A 21,705-nucleotide genomic window follows, 5' to 3' on the forward strand; every position below is an offset into this window, starting at 1 on the left:
AAACACACAACGCTGGCTTCTTGATTAAACAAATTACTTGATTGTTGAGCTCTTATTTGTACAGGACTTAACTTATCAAGCCTGTGGCGAACGATGTGACTTTGTAATGCCGTTCAGTAATAAATAGTTCTTATTTAACGACCTTACACTTCGTGCTATTGAGACGTATGAGATTTAAAAAAAAAATAGTGTAGATTAACGATTGGTATATAAATTTATTAATTTGCATAAAACTTTAAATTATGCCACTAATGATTATAAATCTTATGTTATCAGGCTAATTACACAATACGAGTACATATAAGTTTTTTCAGGTAGTTTACTGTGTACGGGATAGTTTGAGTTTTAACCTGTACCCTATTTATTATTTATGTTTTAATTTTACCACTAAAACTATATTGTGTTTCGACGTGTTATATATATATATATATATATATATATATATATATATATATATATATATATAATATCCTGCGACATTTTTTACACACGGCCATCTGATCCCAAATTAAGCTTATACAAAGCTTGTGCTATGGAAACCAGACAACTGATATACTACATATACTACTTTTCTATTGTAAATACATACTTATATAGATAATTACACCCAGACTCAGGACAAACAGACATGTTCATGCACACAAATGTCTGTCCTGGGTGGGAATCGAACCCACAACCTTCGGCGTGAAAGGCAAGTATCTACTAACTACGCCAACAAGCTCGTCAGATATATATATATATATATATATATATATATATATATATCCTGTACATATATATATATATATAAATATATATATATACAAGAAACGACGTATTTAATCCCATGGTTTCAAGGTCATTGCATCGTAAAGTATAACAGTCTCTCACAATGACAGTGTTTGTAAACAAAGTAACCACTTACCACCAAGTACTCCAAATATCCGTCAGCTTTATATTTCACATCCACCACAGAAGTTTCTAATGATCAATTTGTGTTTATAATTCATCTCGTGAACTAAAAAAACAAACAGAGAAATCTTAAAAAAAACCTTTAAATCTGATATATGTGAACGTATTCAACCTTAGCTCAGCAGTGGGACATTAACAGGCTCTTACTTTACTTTTCGTTATACGTACATTTTGCCGCACCCGAAAACAAAATGAATCTATTGTACCGCATTGTTCCCAAGACGTAGAATCTGCGGAGCTTGCTAACCAGTAATCATTTATCTTCGTTTAATCGATGCCTTTGTCCAATTTGTTTTAGGCGTTAGGTAGATGTAGTGGGAATTACAAGTATTAAATACAAAAATAGAGGTATTATTTTTTAGTATGTATGTACTTTTAAGCATAACCAATTGAAAAGTAATAAAAAATAGGTAATATAAAATATAAATTGAAGTTTTACTTTACTCAACCCTACTAACTATAGTCCCTAATTCATTTATTATAGAAACAGTCACCGTTTTAATTATTTACTGACGATACATAGATTGCGCATTTTTTTTTGGAACTCAAAGATCAAGGAACATTTCATACAGACACCAGACAGCGTAAATGCTTTCATCTTTTATATTCTGCGATGTAGTTTATAAATATTTTTTGCCAATGATTTCTGATTATACATCGAAACCCAAACATTATCTTTACGTGAGATGCCTTTCCCTACTGTTGAATAACTACTGGTTGTTAATTTTACTTAAAAAAAAACTTGATAATAATTGAAAGTGTCCCATTGCTGCGCCTCTCCTTAATTAGAAGACATATGCAAGAAAATATAAATTATAATATAACGATTAACAATGTAATATTATGTTGACATGTCATAAAATGTTAATATAAATAAAGTAAGCACTCCACTTCAAGGCTACATCGTTTACGTAGAGGTGTTTATTAAATAAAGTCAGTGTGACACGATGCTCCTGCGCATTACGCGGTTAATGTTACAATTTTCAGTTGAAAGTGCCCGTGGAAAATTTCTCTAATATATTCGTAGTGTGAACAAAGTGTGTATATATTATTGCTCTTAGAATTCGACAATTTTATATGAAGTTTCGTTATAAATATTGTAGTGTCACTTGCGCATAAAAAAAACAGATTAAGTAATATGTGTATGCATATTAATTAAAAAAATAAGTATAGAAGCATTGCATTGCATTATTTTTGATGGTCAAAAATCTACAACGTTTCGGAAAGAAATACCTCAGTACTAAAAAAATCAGCGGGATTTGTGTATCGATTTTTTACAAATTTTTTGTACAAGTGAAAGTTTACCAATTAGTTTCTAGAACAATCTGCAAGATGTTCTGGTATTCTTTAAAATTTACGAGACATTATATAAATCGAAAATCGCTAAACAATACGCTCTAACAAACTAAACTAAGAAAAACAAATGTTCCATATTTCTGTTAATTTTGTTAAAATAACAATTTTCTAAATTTTCTTTGAGATTTATATTTTTTTTTATAAATGCTCTATTCTAAAAAAGCAAAGCGAGTTTAGTCTGTGAAACTAGAAAAACTCAATTAAAATATCATAGAGTACTTCAATTTAATTAAACATTCGAAATTCAAATTTTCAATTTATAAAACGAAAGACTAGAACTAGAGGTTTATCCAAAAGAAATCTTTTAGAAACTCTTGAAATGCTGAAATAAAACCAATCTTCGCATATTATATCAGATATACTGTAACAAATACCCTTATACCGTCAATGCGATGATAGGAATGGTTAATATTTCTTACGGTACCAATAACTATAGGCGGTGGTACCATCAAGTAGCCATTCTTCCTGATTACTATTCGTGATAAATATAAAGATACATTAGTATATAAACTAATCAATATATAAAATTGAAACTTTCTCAACTTTGGGTCCTAATAATAGCTCAGATTGAATTCCTGAGCCGGGAATTCCATGACAGCCTGTTGATGTGAAATTGAAAGACGGTTGTAAAATAATAATGTTAGTCTAAAATAATTAAAAAAAAAAGTCTGTAAATGTAAACTATCAATCCGCTGTAGAGCAGCATCGTGGAATAAATTAAACTCTCTATTAGAGGGAAACTTTGCCCTGCAGTGGGGCATTTAATAGCTTTACTACGCTTTACAGCTTTAATACATTACTTACGTTTTACTTTATATGTTTTGATATACATTTTTTAAATTTTAGGCGGAAATATAAAAAAAAAATCTGGTTGTCGGTAAACTACCTAATTAAGTCAAACTAAAGCTAACCATCCAAGTGAGATCAAAAAACCAATAAAAAAAAAAACACAAAATTGGTTAAGCCATTTCAGAGTAGGAGAATTACCAACACGGGAATTTTATATATAAAGATATATTTATCATAGTTTTTCTTGTTATTAGGTATTTTCTATTAAAATGAAGCTCTGCTTGAATAGAGTATTGGGTAGTGTGTAGAAAAAAAATTAGACAATAACATTGCATATATGGCGTTAGTTACTATTATATAATTCAAACAAAGGACCAGCTGTGAGTTGGAAAAAATCCTATTTCGCCCGTCGCTGCACGCGCCACAAACAACCATTTAGTTGCATTTTATTATAACTCGTAAATGCTTGTATATTTTTAATTTAGCTATTCCAGTCAAAACCTAATTTTCATATTAAAACTCCACGTCCAAGTCCAATATTTTTATATTCTGAATAAATAAGGAAAGAATATCCTTCTTCGTAAGTTAATTTAAAAGAAAATGAGTTTTTCAAATTATCTTAATAAACTTTCCAACTCCACATTTGATATTTTAGTATAGTTAAAAAGTATTTTAAGTTAAAATTAATTTCATGTATCATCAGATTCCTTCTTTTATAAAAGAACAGTTTCCGCCCGTGACTTCGCTTGTGTATGCTTTTGACAGTTTGCAAAATTTCATGATGATCGGTTGAGTAGTTAAGACGTGAAAACGTAACAAACAAACTCACTTTCGCAATTATAATATTAAGTTTAAGTAAGTCTCGATTTGTATGCGTTAACAGTTATTCGTTTAATTCCTAGTATTTTTATAAATGGCAACACTAATTACTATTTAAGATTGTTACAATTTTATAATTGTTACAAAAGGACTTCTAAAAAACAGATTTTTAAAAATATTGCAAAATAGTACGTTACTCAATTAGCTTGAAGGTAGCTTTTAAAAAAGGAAAATAAAATATTTTATACTATTAACAAAACATGAATTGCTTTGCGTTTTAAAAAATGGGAAAATAAAAACTATAAACATATTGCAAATATTAATAGATTGTTTTAATTGAACAGATTCGACGGTAGCTTAATATTTAAAAATTGAAACAGACAATGGAAATAACAGAAGTGACTAAAAATCAGTGAGTTTTAGTATTTAAAACAGTTCGAGTGTAGTTCAAAGATGACATCTCTTGGTATACCAACGGAGGCACCAGTCCACACCATTCTATTTACATCAGCGTACACGCAAAAGACGATAAAAAATATTACAAAAAAGGTAAGTTTACTTTTTTATTTAGAACACTACTACTACTACTCACTACCGCCCATGGATTTTGACATCTTTATCCTTTGTAGCATCAATGTGCCGCCAAACTTGGGAACTAAGAGATTTTGTCTATTGTGCTTGTAATTAGACTGCCTCTATTTTATCTATACTGGCTTGAAATTGAGATGTATGAAAAATAGTTTAAACAAAGCTTAAAATACTATTAATGCTACAATTTCGCCTCTGATGATATCGCCGCTAAGCCATGAGCGGAAATCATCATTAAATATGTCACTATTTATTATCAACGATGTTGATTACAATCTAAGAAATTTTAAAACATCTGTATAAAGTAGGAAATACCTAAATACTTGTGTTGCTTTTTGATGGTTTATGTATATTGAGTTGCTACTCGTTGGTGTTGACGAATAAACAAATATTGGTACCTGCCTCTCTGATCAGTGCTGAATCGTAAGATTGACACCACAGGAGTTTTGGTGGGTAAGAATTTAATCAGACTCCCCAGGGATCACCATTCTTTACATTTCTCTTGTGTGTTAATAAAGCTGGTTATGCTGTTTGACGATAAACTAAAATTGGCGAATTGGTGGCACCTATTCAAATGAGCTTAAACAAAGGCCTACTGACAGTACTATGATCAAATAATAATGATGACAGTGATACATAAGGACGAGTAAAAATTAAAATCTTTTAAGAAAATTCAGTTCACAATCTGTAGTTAAAAAATATTTATCAGTGCAATAGCAATTTACTTAATTTTCAATTTAGAGCCTTGTATATTTAATGTTTCTTGGTATTTTACGTAGATGATGTAGATTAATGACTACTTCTTGATACTTTATCAGCAAATATGAAATAATTTATTGTTAATGGTGGAATTACGGAATTCTATGTCGAGCAAAACGAACGATTTTACTGATCGATACTCAATACGTCCTTGAAGTATATGGAATAAACCGTAATTAGCAACGATTATTTATAAATTATGTATCGTTAAATTAAAATTCTATATCGCTCTAAATTTCTTTGGGTTATTTTATTATTTTTATATTCAAAGTTAAGTAGAAGGGTATTGTTGTTAGTAGCGGTGGTGTTCCTTAATGCAACCCCGTTGATACCACCCATTCACCATTAATTGCTTCGTCATAGTAATACGTTGTATTGATGTGTTGGATTTTGCACAAACACACGGATCGTAAAGGGTGAGTTAGTATATTTTAAACACAAGGAATAGACGCATCGATATTGTAAGGAATGGTTACTATTTTGTAGTGACAAAGTGTGTGGACCACTCATCGGCAAGCGACCCATTTGCTCGATAATATTGCTACTACTTTAATATTGGCGTCAATTTAATTCTGATTCCTACAAAAGCTGAATGCTAACCAGGTTGACGCGCCACAGTCCGTTCTACTTACACAACTGCCCTATACTTACTCACTTTTTTATACACTTGACTAATGTAATGTAAATCGTGTTTAAATACAAAGAATGATAATAATTGGGTCGGGCTCAATGAAAATCTATCTGTGCGTCGATAGCTCGCTAATTATTCTGTTGCTTTACAAAAATAATATGAAGTTTTGTATTAAGTAATTTTTGAGGTGAATGACCTAGGTACATGTACCATTTCAGATTGTGGGATTAGTCATTACTATTTCGTATCTACTGGCTGCAACGACATTTACTACAGATAATAGTATCATTTTACTATTTTTAAGACAATCTTCCTGTATTTTTTGTCTCTTAGTATTTTAATTATTTTTAAGTCATCAATACAAAGTATATTAATATTAATGAATGTTCTGTAATTATAAATATGTAGTCTGTAGACAGTTATGGGCCTCGATGCCTGAATAATAAAAAAAAAAAAAAAAAAGTGTTACCATTATGTTAACCTACAGTTATTATGAAATAAACATTGCCATTAATAGTAATAATAACCAATACTTACATTGCCAATGCGCTGATCTTTGCAACTTGATGGAGATGTCACTTGTGCCTGTAGTTCCACATGCTCTCTAACGCTTGAAACAGGAACACAACAATACAAAGTATAGCTGTTTGGCGTTAGAATGTCTGATGAGTGTGTGGTACTCACCCAGATGGACTGCACAAAGCTTTACCGCCAAGTAAATTCTGTCGGAAGTTATTTTGTTTAAGACAATAATTTAAGTCCGCGTCCGTAAGGGAAAGCGGAACTTGAGTTTTATTATAAAAGTTTGCGGCTCCGACACCAGTGTTGCCTTGTTGCAAGTATCTTCAAACAATCGCATTAAACTCTGTATTATGCTATTCCTTTTGATAAATAGAAAACTTTGCTTACCCTGTTAACTTTCAGTTGACTCTCTTACAAACGACACCTGCTCCGTTTTCATTTTTCAATTTACTGTGCATTGAATTTGAACTAAAAAACAAAACAAACCGGAAACGAAAAACCAATTTGTTTATTATAAACGAAATAATTGTAATATTAATTGAATTATATGTCAAGAACTTTAAATTCACGTTTGTTACGTAAATCTTATAATGTTAAATGAACAATATTGTATAAATATATATAAATTCATTTAGTGTATCTTGGAAATGGATCTAATGATTTTGCTCAAATTTTATATTTAATAGGGTTTTGCTTTTTACGTTCACCTATAAACAGTACAGTTTCAGTTAGGCATTACAAATAAGCGTGTCCTCATTTAATAGTATGAATAGAAGATTATTATAAAGAACATATTTATTTATCAATTTTATAAATGTAATTTAAACGAAGAATTATAATTATATCTTGCTTTGTAATTTGATAATAACGTGTATATTGTGACTTGTACCTTTATAATGCATTGTAACGCCTTTTAATATTAAATTTAATAGTTATTATACCATAACCATAACCCATATATTTACTGGTGGTAGGGCTTTGTGCAAGCTCGTCTGGATAGGTACCACCCACTCATCAGATATTCTACCGCAAAACGGCAGTACTTGGTATTGTTGTGTTCCGGTTTGAAGGGTGAGTGAGCCAGTGTAGTTACAGGCACAAGAGACATAAAATCTTAGTTCCCAAGGTTGGTGGCGCATTGGATATGTAAGCGATGGTTGACATTTCTTACAATGCCAATGTCTAAGGGCGTCGGTGACCACTTACCATCAGGTGGTCCATATGCTCGTCTGCCTTCCTATTCTATAAAAAAAAATAGTTAATTTTAGTGAAAATATTTGCATGTTATAAATATATTGGCTAAACATTTTTATTACGTTTAAAGCAAATAAATTGAATTCAATATATATTGTTATAATGTAATATGTAAACAGAGCTCAGTTCGTAAATAGATTCTTCGTCCGTATGTATAGATTCTTCGTTAGAAAAGATAACAAAACGATCAAACAATATCACATTAATGTCATTCTGTCATAAAGGTATGCACGCACTTACCACGTATTTGTTGTGTCTTGAGACATGCGTAATGCAATATGATCCACTATAAGCTGACTAAAGCCTGTTCCTATGGAGTATCTAAGATTTAGGGTTCCGTAAACGTATGAAAAATTAATTACTCTAGAATTTACTGAAGTTATATAATATAATGATAGGTTTATTTAATACACAGCATGGGAGTTAAAAACTTTATGTTAGTTAACGAAGTTAAGTTTATGTACGAAGATTATAAATCGTAGCTAGCACTAAACTAGCTACCACCCACGGCTTCGCGGGCGTTTGAGGGGGTTGGGGTAGGTATGAGGTATCATATGTCCTATTCTGTACCCCGGCTACGTGTACGCAAAGTTTCATGATAATTGGTGGAGTAGTTAGGCGTGGAAGGGTAACAAAAAACTCACACACATTTATAATATAAGTTAGGATATGTGTAAATTATATATGATAATTCATTAATTACATAATTACATAATAATTATATACATTAAAGCCTTAAAATCATGACTGTTATTGGAATGGTGGCAAAGAATGCTAGGCAGCATTTCGCCTTTGAATCGCAATTCCGATGCTCTGGGCGATATAATTATTATTTCTATGTACCGTTGATTTTTGTCGGTTAATATTATTGTGAACGAGATGTGTGCTCAGGATTTTTAAAGTAATCTCTAATTAACGAAGGCGTTGACGTCACTGGCGCCAATTATGTACATTAGTAATACCGCGTTGTCTTTGTGATTTTGTGTATTTAATTTATTATGTTCGGCTTAAAAGAGCTAGGGGTTATATTTTTCACTATTCTAGTGAGAACTAGTGTCTTCAAAAAATAGTTTTTACGAATATTTAGGGTAAAACTGATAGTTCTCAAGGTAATGCTCAGTGTTGATCAATCAGATTTGAAACTTATTTTCAACCGTCCACCATTGGGCATATGGTTCCATTTAGAAAATTTCAATATTAACACAATGATAGTTGAGATTTTTACTGGTGGTAGGATTTTGTGCAAGCTCGTCTGGGTAGGTACCACCTACTCATCAGATATTCTACCGCAAAACAGCAGTATTTGGTATTCTTGTGTTCCGGTTTGATGGGTGAGTGAGCCAGTGTAATTACAGGCACAAGGGACATAACATCTTAGTTCCCAAGATTGGTGGCGCATTGGCGATGTAAGCGGTGGATTGCATTTCTTACAATGCACAATGTCTATGGGCGTTGGTGATCATTCATCATCGGGTAGCCCATATGTTTGTCTGCCTACCCATTCTATAAAAAAAGAAAAAGATAGATAGGAATCGAAGGTCACGAAATTGAAATTGTAGAACCCACCACTGAGCTTTTAATGTACTACATTTGTTTTTAAAATTCATCTTGTACTCTGCGGATGTATCGCAATCAAAATTCAGAACGCGTGGATGAAGGCGACGCTGTAAAGCGGTTCATTAAAACCGGCCTCCGCTTCCCGTCTTGCAATATTGCTCATTATTATTTGTAAGACTTTGCAGACATGATTATGACACTTTTCTGATGCCTAATGAAATTCGAACCATAAGGATTTTGGATGGAAAAAACGGTTTTTTTTAAGTGATTAATAAAACGATTCTCTATTTCGTTTTCAAAAAAGAATTCTGTACATTACTACTAAACTTAAACTACTATTTTTTAAAAGTAGCCTTTCTAGTAAACCATCTTTTGTACAATATATATTTTAAGAACAGAATATTTTATAAGACACAACTCACAGTAGACAGTAACAGCCTGTGAATGTCCCACCGCTGTGAATAGCTAAGGCCTCCTCTTCCTCTGTGAGGAGAAGGTTTGGAGCTTATCCCACCACGCTGCTCTAATGCGAGTTGATTGGAATACACACGTGGAAGAATTTCAGTGAAATTAGACATATGCAGGTTTTCCCACGATGTTTTCCTTCATCGTCAAGCACGAGATGAATTATAATTACAAATTAAGCACATGAAGATTCAGTGGTGATTATAGGAGTTAGTCTAATAAAATAAAATATGTTGTAAAATTATTGGTATCTATAAAACGATTGCATTCAACATACACTCAGTATTTTACAAGATTGAAAGAACGCACACAAATAGTTTAAATGAAGATCCCGTGATATTTGTATATTGAGAAATTTTATAGCGTAAGAGATCGACGGTCTTATATTACATATATATTTTTATTTCATATTGTTAATGCAGCGAGACGGCTCTGTGAAAAGAATTTTATCAGCCCGTACTGGAGCAGCGTGGTGGAATAAGCCCTAATTCTCTTCCGAAGAGGAGAGAAGGCCCATGCCTAACAAAATACTTACTGCTGCTGCATGGTATACTATTGTAGTTAATCTAATAAAACCAAGAATCAGTTTGTCAGAATAAGTTACCATGCTTAACAAGTTAATCTTTATACGAACGATATTTTATATGTATATATTGAATTATCAAGTATGTGCAAAATTTCAGCTAAATCGGTTGCGTGAATCTGGCTTAGAGGAGAAAAACCCTCGAGAAACCCTGTCATGTGTGACCCAGTGCGAGGCTGGGCATGTACATAGTTACATATTATTCTAATATAAATATGTATTCGACAACGATAAATATCATCTATAAAAAGAATCGCTAGTAACAGTTATCGCGTGTAAAATGTACATTTTATAATTCGCCTTGAACGAATCAGATTTTTCCGAGTGCGTTTTTTATTACCGATTTTACGATTGCAGTTAAATTGATCATGTAAAATTTTCCATAGTCGACAGCCCTGTTGTTGTTGCTCGATGAAAATGATTCTATGTTTGAAATGTGCTTACACGATAAACGTGCTTAATGTGATGGTATAGATATTAAATTTGTTTGTATTTTTATTTGTCTTTAGTATTGTTAACATGTAATGTGTTGTAATATCGAAGCAATATGCTTTTTATCGATATAACTGGACACATTAGTGTAAAGTGACAGTGTAGCGGAGGGTGAAGGATTTTTGCTTTCTTTATTGTATGTTATTTCCTCATATTGAATATTTGTTTCTTTGAAGTATTTAAGGTAAAGTAGACTTGGAATGCTCATTTAAAGAGTGACTTAAACAGTGAGGTAATCACATAAATGATTTTAAATTCAAAAAGTGAATTAACAAATTTTATATAAATTCATAAGTGATTGATTGATTTTCAAAATGGCAACAGGTGGAATCGATGCAGTTATTAATGTTTGAATTGATGAAGGAATATTTTTCGCTTGGTTATTTTTAACTTTGAATAAAGTGGTACGAGTTTATTGTATATGAATTTTGTAGTTAAATTGTCTATATGACAATTTTTTTGCCTATCGAATAATATATTTTTAACAAAATGATAAATATCACAAATACGTATTTAGTTTTGATCAAACTCTTTAATATATATATACTGGTTACTGGTGGTAGGGCTTTGTGCAAGCTCGTCTGGGTAGGTACCACCCACTCATCAGATATTCTACCGCAAAACAGCAATACTTGATATTGTTGTGTTCCGGTTTGAAGGGTGAGTGAGCCAGTGTAATTACAGGCACAAGGGACATAAAATCTTAGTTCCCAAGGTTGGTGGCGCATTGGATATGTAAGCGATGGTTGACATTTCTTACAATGCCAATGTCTAAGAGCGTTGGTGACCACTTACCATCAGGTGGCCCATATGCTCGTCCGCATTCCTATTCTATAAAAAAAAAAAAAAAACTTGTTATAGTATTACAGCATTAATATTGGAACTCAAATTAAGTTTTATATATGATCGCTTATTAGTGTTCCGACATTATAATTCGTGTAATTATAATATTTCTTTTTTAAATATTAATTTAACTCTAGCAATGTCAAAAAATTAGAATTGGCGCATTGATGGCCGATGGAGCCGACACGTGTTGGAGTGGAGACCACGCTTAGGCAAACGTAGTGTAGGACGCCCTGTGACAAGATGGGCCGACGATTTAAAAAAGGTGGCAGGCTCGGGATGGATGCGGACTGCCCAAGATCGGGATGGTTGGCGTTCTATGGGGGAGGCTTTCGTCCAGCAGTGGACGGCAAAAGGCTGAAAAAAAAAATGTCAAAAAAGAATAAATCAGATCCCTTCATTAAAATTACAACGTAGTACTTCGAGCACTTTTAAAGTTAATATTTAATTAAAAGTATACGTAATATACTTAGCAATAGCGTGTTCCGAACACTGCTCGACTTGTGCTAAAACAGCGAACAGAGTTACGATAGCAAACTTATTTATAGTCTTTACAAGTTTAGACTTCAATTGCTCATTTTAAGTAACAGCCTGTGAATGTCCCACTACTGGGCTAAGGCCTCCTCTCCTTTTTTAAGAAGAAGGTTTGTAGTTTATTTCCACTACGCTGCTTCAATGCGGTTTGGTGGAATACACATGTGGCAGAATTTCAGTATAATTAGACACATGCAGGTTTCCTCACGATGTTCTCCTTCATCGTTAAGCACGAAATGATTTATATACACAAATTAAGCACATGAAAATTCAGTGGTGCTTGCCCGGGTTTAAACCTACGATAATCGGTTAAGTTTCACGCGTTCTAACCACTAGGCCATCTCGGATTTTTTAAAAGACATAAGGGTGAAAATTTAGTGGATTCGAGAAAATTCTATGTGCGGTGAAATTCAATCATGATAGATTTATTTAGTGGTCCGTCAATGCGTAGTAGAGAACTTGGTGTGTTAGGTTACGATTTTTTTTTTCTTTTTATAGTATAGTGCGGCGGGCGAGCACGTGGGTCACCTGATGGTAAGTGGTCACCAACGCCCATATACATTGGCATTGTAAGAAATGTTAACCATCGCTTACATCGCCAATGCGCCATCAACCTTGGGAACTAAGATGTTATATCCCTTGTGCCTGTAATTACACTGACTCACTCACCCTTCAAACCGGAACACAACAATAACAAGTACTGTTGTTTTGCAGTAGAATATCTGATGAGTGGGTGTTACCTACCCAGACGGGCTTGCACAAAACCCTACCACCAGTAATGCTTTCTTTTAAGTAACTGTAATATTTTAAACAATAATTAATCTTTCAATATGGCAATAATAGTGGTGAGTCGATTAACTATATATCGATTAGCTCCGTGTACACGGCGTCACAGCGGCACGAGTTTTATTTTATATAAAAATACTACTGATGTCGCTCCTGTCACGCTTTATTTTATATGTATTATATACGGCGTATGAGCGAATGTTACGTGTTATATATTTTTTTTTATATTTGTAAATATTCTAAATGTTTAGTATTAAGGTTGTTATGGTTATTTCATTTTATTTTATTTAAAATAATTAAAATTATATGCAATAAATATGTACCTAAACTTTCATGAGTGTAATTTATGTTCTTTTTAATATATTTATTTAATAGTAGGAAAGCAGACTGGCTATTGGGCTGCCTAATAATAAGTGGTCAGCACCAGCCTTGAGAACTAAAAAGCAATGTATCTTGTGCCTTTAATAACACTGGGTCACCACTCTTTAAACTGGAACACAACAATGCTGTGTAACGGTAGAATAAGTGGGTGGCACCTATCTAGACGGGCCCAAAGGCATACCACCAAGAAATGAATAAGAACATTAAATTATTCTTTTCTTTTCGGCATGTTAAAAAAAAGATCTACGTTCGATATTATAAATTAATTTCTAATTTCGCGTTATGGTATCATTTAACTTATGTACATAATTAATCTTGTTTGAAAATTATTCAATTATTGTTTATTAAAAACATACGTCATGATGGTTAAGATCATATGGCTCTGCTACACTGAGATTTAATTGCGAGATTTGCGGCTTACACTCGGCACTGGTTGCGGTTGCAGAGATATGCACACGAAGCCTAACCATGTTTAAAATAAATATCACGAACAATAGTCTTAACTTGCTAACCAAAATGTGTGGCTGACTGAAATAATAATTTAACCAAAATACACCATTTTGAGTTATTCTGTTAGCAAGGAACGCAAAACTCACTGCGAACCGGTAGATTCTTGACAATCAATAAGAAAGAGAATGCTTCTATGTTGTATATTGATTTTTAAATTAAAATTTGTCGAATTGAGGTAAAAGAGTGCATGTGTTTTCGCACACACTTGTGCACTATATTATGTCCTGTGACGAAATCGGTTAGACAGACGACATGAATGATTGCGTCATGATTGTAAATGAATCATACGACAATTGTTTACGTACTTGGTGACGGAGGTGCACGTTATTATAACTTCCACATAATATTACGCTTTTATAAAAAAATCCAATCGTTGTGTTAAAAACCAACTTTATAACCGTCTTTATTGGGCATCAATCGTTTATAACATTATATTTTTAAGTAACAGTAGAGCGTCCACTGTTGGAAATTTGTATTCAAAACTGATTCTAAAAGAAAACATCAAATATTACGTGCCAAACAATCCCAAACCAACAACAACTGAAATAACAATTTAATCAAACTTCAAGTGTTGTTCATAATTAACGAAACGCTAACCCAAACAAGCAAATTCAATTTAAATAAATTGACTATTCAAGTGAAACGATTTTCTTCACAGGTAGCGAATCGTTATCTAAATGGACCGAAACGCCGATGAGGTTCTTGACGTAAGATAGCTGATTTTCGAAAGACTTAATTTGTAGAGATAATGGAAAATAATGCTTAATCAGAATCAGGAATTAGCCGTCTATTATGATGTAAAATCCGCTTCCCTTTGGGTTATTAGCATTCCCACTTCTAGCGCCAACTTAGCGCCTCATTGGAGATTTAAATAGGAATATTAGTGATTCTTTGATTATATCATAATATAATGATTAAAAAATTTTTTTTTCAAAATCCCTTAAAATGCACGGTACTTTTTTGAAAAGTAATGAAATGAAAAAATAGTTTGTAGTTATGGAAACAATAGGTAGGCGCACGAGCTTATAGGCTACCTGAGGGTAAGTGGTCACCAACGCCATTAATCAGTCACTTGTATCAGTCAGGTACACCGCCTCGTAATTAAATTGATCCCTGAACTATTGGATGAATAGGCCAAGGTAGCATTTTTTCGATTTTTACTGTCCTTTTTAGACCGGGATTTAATCTAAGTTACGGTTATAAAGGGATAACTGAATTCAAACGGTAGTAATATTTTCACCATCCGGATAAAAGTGTATTTATTGCGTTAGTCAAAATCTCGTATGTGCTGAATTGAATTTATAGACGAAAAAGGCAATATTTTTTTTAAATATTTTTCAATGGTTTGTTTATTGTTAATATTTTTTGCATAGAATGAATTTTTCAATTTATGTATAGTTTTTTAACATATTTTTATAATTTTTATAATAAATATTGCACTATTTTATTAATTTAAACACAAAAATCGAAGGGTCAAATAAATAAGTTAATAAAGATAATATATTTACTCTTATAAAATAATTGAGCGTCTATCTCTCTATCTCCTTCACAGACACACAAACACATGCACGCACGCACGTACACACACATAGGAAAACATTGTTTATTATTATTTACTTGACATGATTGGGCTTATATTATATGTTGCAAGCGAGCCGATGGTATTCGCACGAGGAAATCTGTGTTAATGCGATTATATTGTTAATTGAAATAAATCCATAATTACGTACTACTCGTATGTGCGAGGTTACATATACAACGATAGCAATATATTTATAGTAACCAGGGTTATGACATATTTGTTAATGTGTTTTCTTGCAATGAATTTTAAACTAGTTCCATTCAGCCATCTGAAATTTTACAATTAATTTTTGTGATAGTAACGATGTAATCTAGTATAATAAATATCGCTTTTTATTCAATATGTTACTGAAATAAAAAATATGTAAATATATTTTTGTAAACATAATTTGTAATTTCAATGTAACCATAAAACTTCCTTAATGGTATAGAGCTTTGTGCAAACCTCATCATATTTTATTCTACCGCTAAACAGCGCCTCTTAGAATTGTCGATCCGGTTTGAAGGGTGAGTGAGTTAGTGTAATTACAGGCTCAAGGGACATGACGTCGTAGTTCTCGTGAGAGAAATAGATAATAAGCAATATATCCAGTTCATTTTCCAGTCCATGTATTATGATATATTTTTTAATAATTTATTATATTAAATGTATGTTTTAAGAAGACACGCCAAAACTCGTACACGTGCCATTTTACGGTGCAGTTATATGTATATAAACTATATAGCTAGTTGCAATTTATTTGCAATTTAATGTCTGCGATTGTGAAAGTAGATTAAGCAGGCAATACTCTTTACTTATCTCTTATTACAAAATTCCTTTAGACATTGCCCAAGTGGGTTAATACAATCGTGGTGGTAAGGGCTTAAAAACAGGGGATTTTCTTAAATAAAAAAAATATTCATTTTATAAATTGAATCTACGCTTAGCATTCGAGCTGGTAAGAGCTATATATACATATTTCATTTTATGTATTTGTTATTCAATCATGTTTTACAGCACGAAGGTGAACATTTCAAATCTTTAACCATTTGTTTTTGATTGTTAGTTATTGAATACGATACTATAAAATTATAATTTTATCAGCCTGAATATGTTTATAACCGCCAATGTAGTAATAAAATTTATTTAAAGGGCTAACTGCTTACGCTTTATAAATATAAGTCAAAAGACACAGCGATAATGTTCTTTCTATAATTTAATTATTATCGGAACAATATCCTTACTAATATTATTAATGTAAGTGATCTTGTTTGTTACGCTTTTACATCTTAATAACTTATAAATGAAATTTGTTATACACGTTGCCAGGGTTGTAGATAAGGACATAGGGTACCTAACCGCCGCTCCCTGATATCTTTACTTACCTTATCCCCACCACCAGGTTTAAATGATTATTCCACCACGCTGCACCAATACGTGTTGATGAATACACATGTTACAGAATTTCAGTATTATTAGACATAAGCAGATTTCCTTTTTTTTATATAGAATAGGAAGGTGGACGAGCATATGGGCCACCTGATGGTAAGTGGTCACCAAACGCCCTTAGACATTGGCATTGTAAGAAATGTCAACCATCGCTTATAGCCAATGCGCCACCAACCTTGGGAACTAAGATTTTATATCCCTTGTGCCTGTAATTACACTGGCTCACTCACCCTTCAAACCGGAACACAATAATATCAAGTATTGCTGTTTTGCGGTAGAATATTTGATGAGTGGGTGGTACCTACCCAGACGAGCTTGCACTAAGCCCTACCACCAGTAAAATTATAAAGTTACTGACGATGTTTTCATTACCACCGACAACAAGATGGGTTAGTCCGATTTTGAAGAAGCCATCGTCGGTTAATATCACGCGTTCTAACCACTAGGCATACCACCTTAGCTCCACTAAAATAGTCTGCCTTTAATAATAATATATATAAAAATTGGGTTTTATTTATCAAGAAATAGTATCGCGAGCGAAACGTATCTTGAGCGCCGTTTGAGCAAGAGGAAATGATAAATTATAATAGTAAATTATGATTACGTAACGCTCGAACAGCACTCAAGATTCTTGCTGAATTTCTTCTCAGCCCGGAGTGTTGTTTGTTATTATCCATACCACCGTGCCCACAAAAGCTCATGAAACCGTCACCAGCGCCTGAACTCTTCCCGGTCGTGCCGCATAATTTTGCATAGGATTATGAAAGTGCAATCATCTCCTGCATTTTATTTTTAATTTTTCTTAAAATTTAGAGTTTTAATATGCGAATTAATTAAACATTTACGATTAATTTAAATCATCTATACTCTCAACGCTCATAACTCATAAACTATACGAGCGAAAAAATCTCACGCCAACTGAATAAAAGTACAAGGTCAATCTATTTTGAGAATATATAACACGGCAAGTAAATATTTATTTGATATGAGTGCTCTTGGCGCCGGACGACCCGGTGGATTTTATATTTATTTCAACCAAAGATCACGGATTTAAATAAACCAGTTGGTTCCTGCCTTGTTTCATCATTATCATGCTCTCATTTAGATTATAATATTTTTAAAGGTGTATCTCGTTGGTCCAGTGGCTAGATATAAGGCCGTAGGTCTTGGGTGCAATCCCAGGTCGGATTAATAAAAAAGTTAAATAGCAGCCCGAGAGTCTGGAAATTGGAAGTGAGTACACTCCCGTGCCTCGGAATGTACCTAAATTCTTTGGTCCTGCGTTTAAACTCGTTCCGGTTTGTCGGATTGCCGTCCCATGGTACTATAATAGTGAGGGAATAGAGAGTGCACCTGTGTTTGCTCACACACGTGTGCACTACAGTATGCCATTTGGCTAATCTCTTTGGAGATAGGCCGCCGTCGCCGAAATCGGTTCGAAGGATATTATAACGTAGTGGGATTTTTGGAAATTTAAATCGTCATAAGGTTCGATTCTTTTTTTTATGTATCGGCGTGTCTTGTCTTGTGTTAATAACGCCAATGTTTCACTCGTGTCGCATATATCGTTAACAATGAGTATATCGATTTCAATCTCATAAAAAATATTTTAATGACTTTTATGCAGTTTTTTTGTAAAAGTAGTATAAAAGTAGTCAAAAATTGTCTCTTGGGTCATATATACTATAACATCATATAATAGAAAAATATATTTGCTGCTTAACTGCATTATAGTTAACTGTGATCAAAATGAGATTTAATTGTCTCACCTTATGGGCTTTTACGGTGTGCTGATCGAAAATCGACGATCGGAAATTATACCTTCTTCTATATCCTAACAGCGCAGTTCAAATGGAACTTCGATTACTATGAAACCCGAAGGTTCGATGACGTAATCATTGGATGACGTCAGCGAACCTCTGATGATTACCGAACACAACTGATACTATCGTGTGTTAAATTATTGTCTACCTGCTAATTAACAAGATTGAATATAGATACCGGTTGAGAGAGATTTAATTATTAGTTCCTGTTTCTGAAACGATTGTCAAAGGCAGATTCACTAATCTGATTTAATACTAAACGCTCATTGGTCACCTATTACGTCATCGGTTTCCATCGACGAATCGTTATTCATTGGCATTGATTACAATTTCAGAAACTGTATTTGTCTGTCTGTCTTTACTAGTTGATTTTAAAGTTTTAACCTCACACATCCGTTGCAAGTGAGACAACAGTTATCGCTGATGAAACAAGTCAAGAAACATTAAACATTCAAGTTTTAAATTTGTTTCTATTAAACATCTTTAAAAACTAAAAACAATTCAAAACAACCTAGGTATATGCACACACACACACACACACACACACGTGTGTATACACACACACACACAAACATACACACATTAAGCTTATAATATTATATAGGCCATTTAGACTGTTAAAGAATTAATGGTCACTCTCATAACACACGTTCGTGATGAAGGTTAGTTATTATCTGGTGCAATAAAATTGTTGCTTGCATTTTCCAATCACGCCATTATATAGACATTATATATCACTGTTTATTATATATCTATCTCGCTCTATCATGTAAAAATAACCGGTAACGATGATTTTTCAAAGCACTTGATTTATACGTTTTACAAATACATCAAGATCTTACATAAAATATATGTAATATATTTATAGATATTAAATTTTAATTATACTAATAAATGAGAAGACAATAACGTGCTACAGCTTCTGGTATAAATCGTATTTATACCAGAAGCTGTAGCACGTTTCGGAGAAGGGTTTTAGTATATAACATTAATAAAATATTGGTGGTAGAGCTTTGTGCAAACTCGTCTGGGTAGGTACCAGATATCATCAGATATTCTACCGTAAAACAGCAGTACTTGGTATTGTTGTGTTCCGGTTTGAAGTTGAGTGAGTCAGTGTAATTACAGGCACAAGGGACAACATCTTAGTTCCCAAGGCTGGTGGCGCATTGGTGATGTAAGTGATGGTTAAATTTCTTACAATTGCAATGTCCAGGGGCGTTGGTGACCACTTACCATCAGGTGGCCCATATGCTCGTCCGCCTTCCTATTCGATAAAAAAAAAGTAATTTTGCTTTTAAGTTTCACTCACTTTACGCTATTAAGGTGACAAGTGTGAATTTCATGATGTTATAATAGCCATATAAGGAGTATATTTAAGGATTCAGAAGTCACATAAGAATACGTTAAACAATACACTTACAATCAATTTATTTTTTTACTTGTCATTTGTAGACAAGTTTCTAAGTCTATGGTATGACGTTTGACAGTTTGCTTTAAAAATTTATACCATTAACCCGATAAAGGTCATGTTTCGTTCAGGTGTGTAGAAATGATATTGTGTTTGAGTAATAATCAGCTGACTTTGACCCCACGCTGCAATTAGGATTATCTTCTAACGACGGAATTCGGTAACACTTAATTGCATTGACTTGAATACCGCATGATAATATTATGATACGATTTTAGTATATTCGGCCGGTTGGCGTGGTTGGTAGATACTTGCCTTTCACACCGAAGGTTATGGGTTCGATTCCCACCAAGGACAGACATTTGTGTGCATGAACATGTCTGTTTGTCCTAGTCTGGGTGTAATTATCTATATAAGTATGTATTTACAAAAAAAAAGTAGTATATGTAGTATATCAGTTGTCTGGTTTCCATAGCATAAGCGCTGCTTAGTTTCGGATCAGATAACCGTGTGTGAATAATGTCCCGGGATATTATTATTACATTATAATATTTGTTTAAAATTGGAATGTGTAGTTTAGTTTTCCTCATCATAACATAATTTTCTTTAAGCTTTATATTAAATTATTGCAATGTCGTTTAGTTAATGACTTATACGCGTTTTCTCAAACATTTGCCAAAGTAAAAACTTTTTTCATTATAAATAAGGTATATTAAATAAGCTATCTAAGTATATTTTATTAGGATATACTGTCATTGTTTAAAATATACTTTAATGATTTACAAAAATAGCGTTAAATGTTTTACATGTATTTTATACATTTCTCTGTGTTAAGACTTTGTCCAGGTACGTTACACCCACCATTTAATTGCTATTAAGTAATTATACACGAAAACACCACTATCAACAGTCCTATTTAAGGGGTAGGACACCCCTAAAATAGGAAGTTTTTCTTTGTATAAAATAGGATTATTTTTTTGTTGTATTATGTTATATATATTGAATGAGCTAGCCAGGAACGTTAGCAGCGTTTTTTTTAAAAGATAATAAAAGGTAATTCGAAGTGTACGAATAAGATTTTTTTCATTTATATAATTTTGAATGTATGTTATATATATCACAATATAATATAGTAGAATATCCATTTTTTTTTTATAGAAAGGTCTTCAAAAATATCTTGCTTTGTAAAGTCTCAACTCATTGACTTTGGGCTGCCGGACGCCAGTTGGTTCTTGAAAAAATACCCAATAAAGTCTCCAGCGCTCATTTATCGTTGATCAAAAATTACTACATGAAATCACCAATATTCCGTATAGAACGTTACGCGAATATCGTTAGTATGTTTAAACGAGAACGTTCTATTTCAAAAGTATATGTATGAGTACGCTTGCGAGAAAAGGATAGAAGATGTGTGATTAATCGAAGATTGGCTCTTGTACTGCATGGAAGAGAAATGCAGGCAATAACGTCAGCATAATAACAAAATCGTGTAAATATTTAAAATTATTAAAAAAAAACTTTGATTACATTTACTCGTTATCAATTACTTATAACAACATTAATGCCACATGCAGACTTGGATAAAATGTAATCAGATTAATGATTAAGGAATATGGATGCATTTAACAAAAATAATAGTCT

At 32.8% G+C, this 21,705-nt stretch overlaps 2 protein-coding genes across 9 annotated transcripts in view; one reads left to right on the forward strand and one right to left on the reverse strand.

The window, feature by feature from the left end:
- LOC126775027 (5-formyltetrahydrofolate cyclo-ligase) overlaps positions 1–21,705 on the reverse strand; it is a 140,563-nt gene that overhangs the window by 67,956 nt on the left and 50,902 nt on the right. The gene's annotated exons all lie outside the window — the stretch shown is intronic.
- Positions 1–21,705, forward strand: part of LOC126774939 (transient receptor potential cation channel trpm) — a 269,678-nt gene that overhangs the window by 42,556 nt on the left and 205,417 nt on the right. The window contains exons 1-2 of one of the 8 annotated variants that reach the window (XM_050496603.1): positions 1,895–1,988; positions 4,260–4,464. The exons of the other annotated variants lie outside the window; for them this stretch is intronic. Of the exons in view, the coding sequence (XP_050352560.1) occupies positions 4,369–4,464 (96 nt within the window). The 5' untranslated portion in view covers positions 1,895–1,988; positions 4,260–4,368. Of the gene's footprint in view, positions 1–1,894; positions 1,989–4,259; positions 4,465–21,705 lie in introns of those variants that run through there. 8 annotated transcript variants of the gene reach the window in all.

The sequence above is a fragment of the Nymphalis io genome, chromosome 17 (genome assembly GCF_905147045.1).
Source record: "Nymphalis io chromosome 17, ilAglIoxx1.1, whole genome shotgun sequence".
NCBI lineage: Eukaryota > Metazoa > Arthropoda > Insecta > Lepidoptera > Nymphalidae > Nymphalis > Nymphalis io.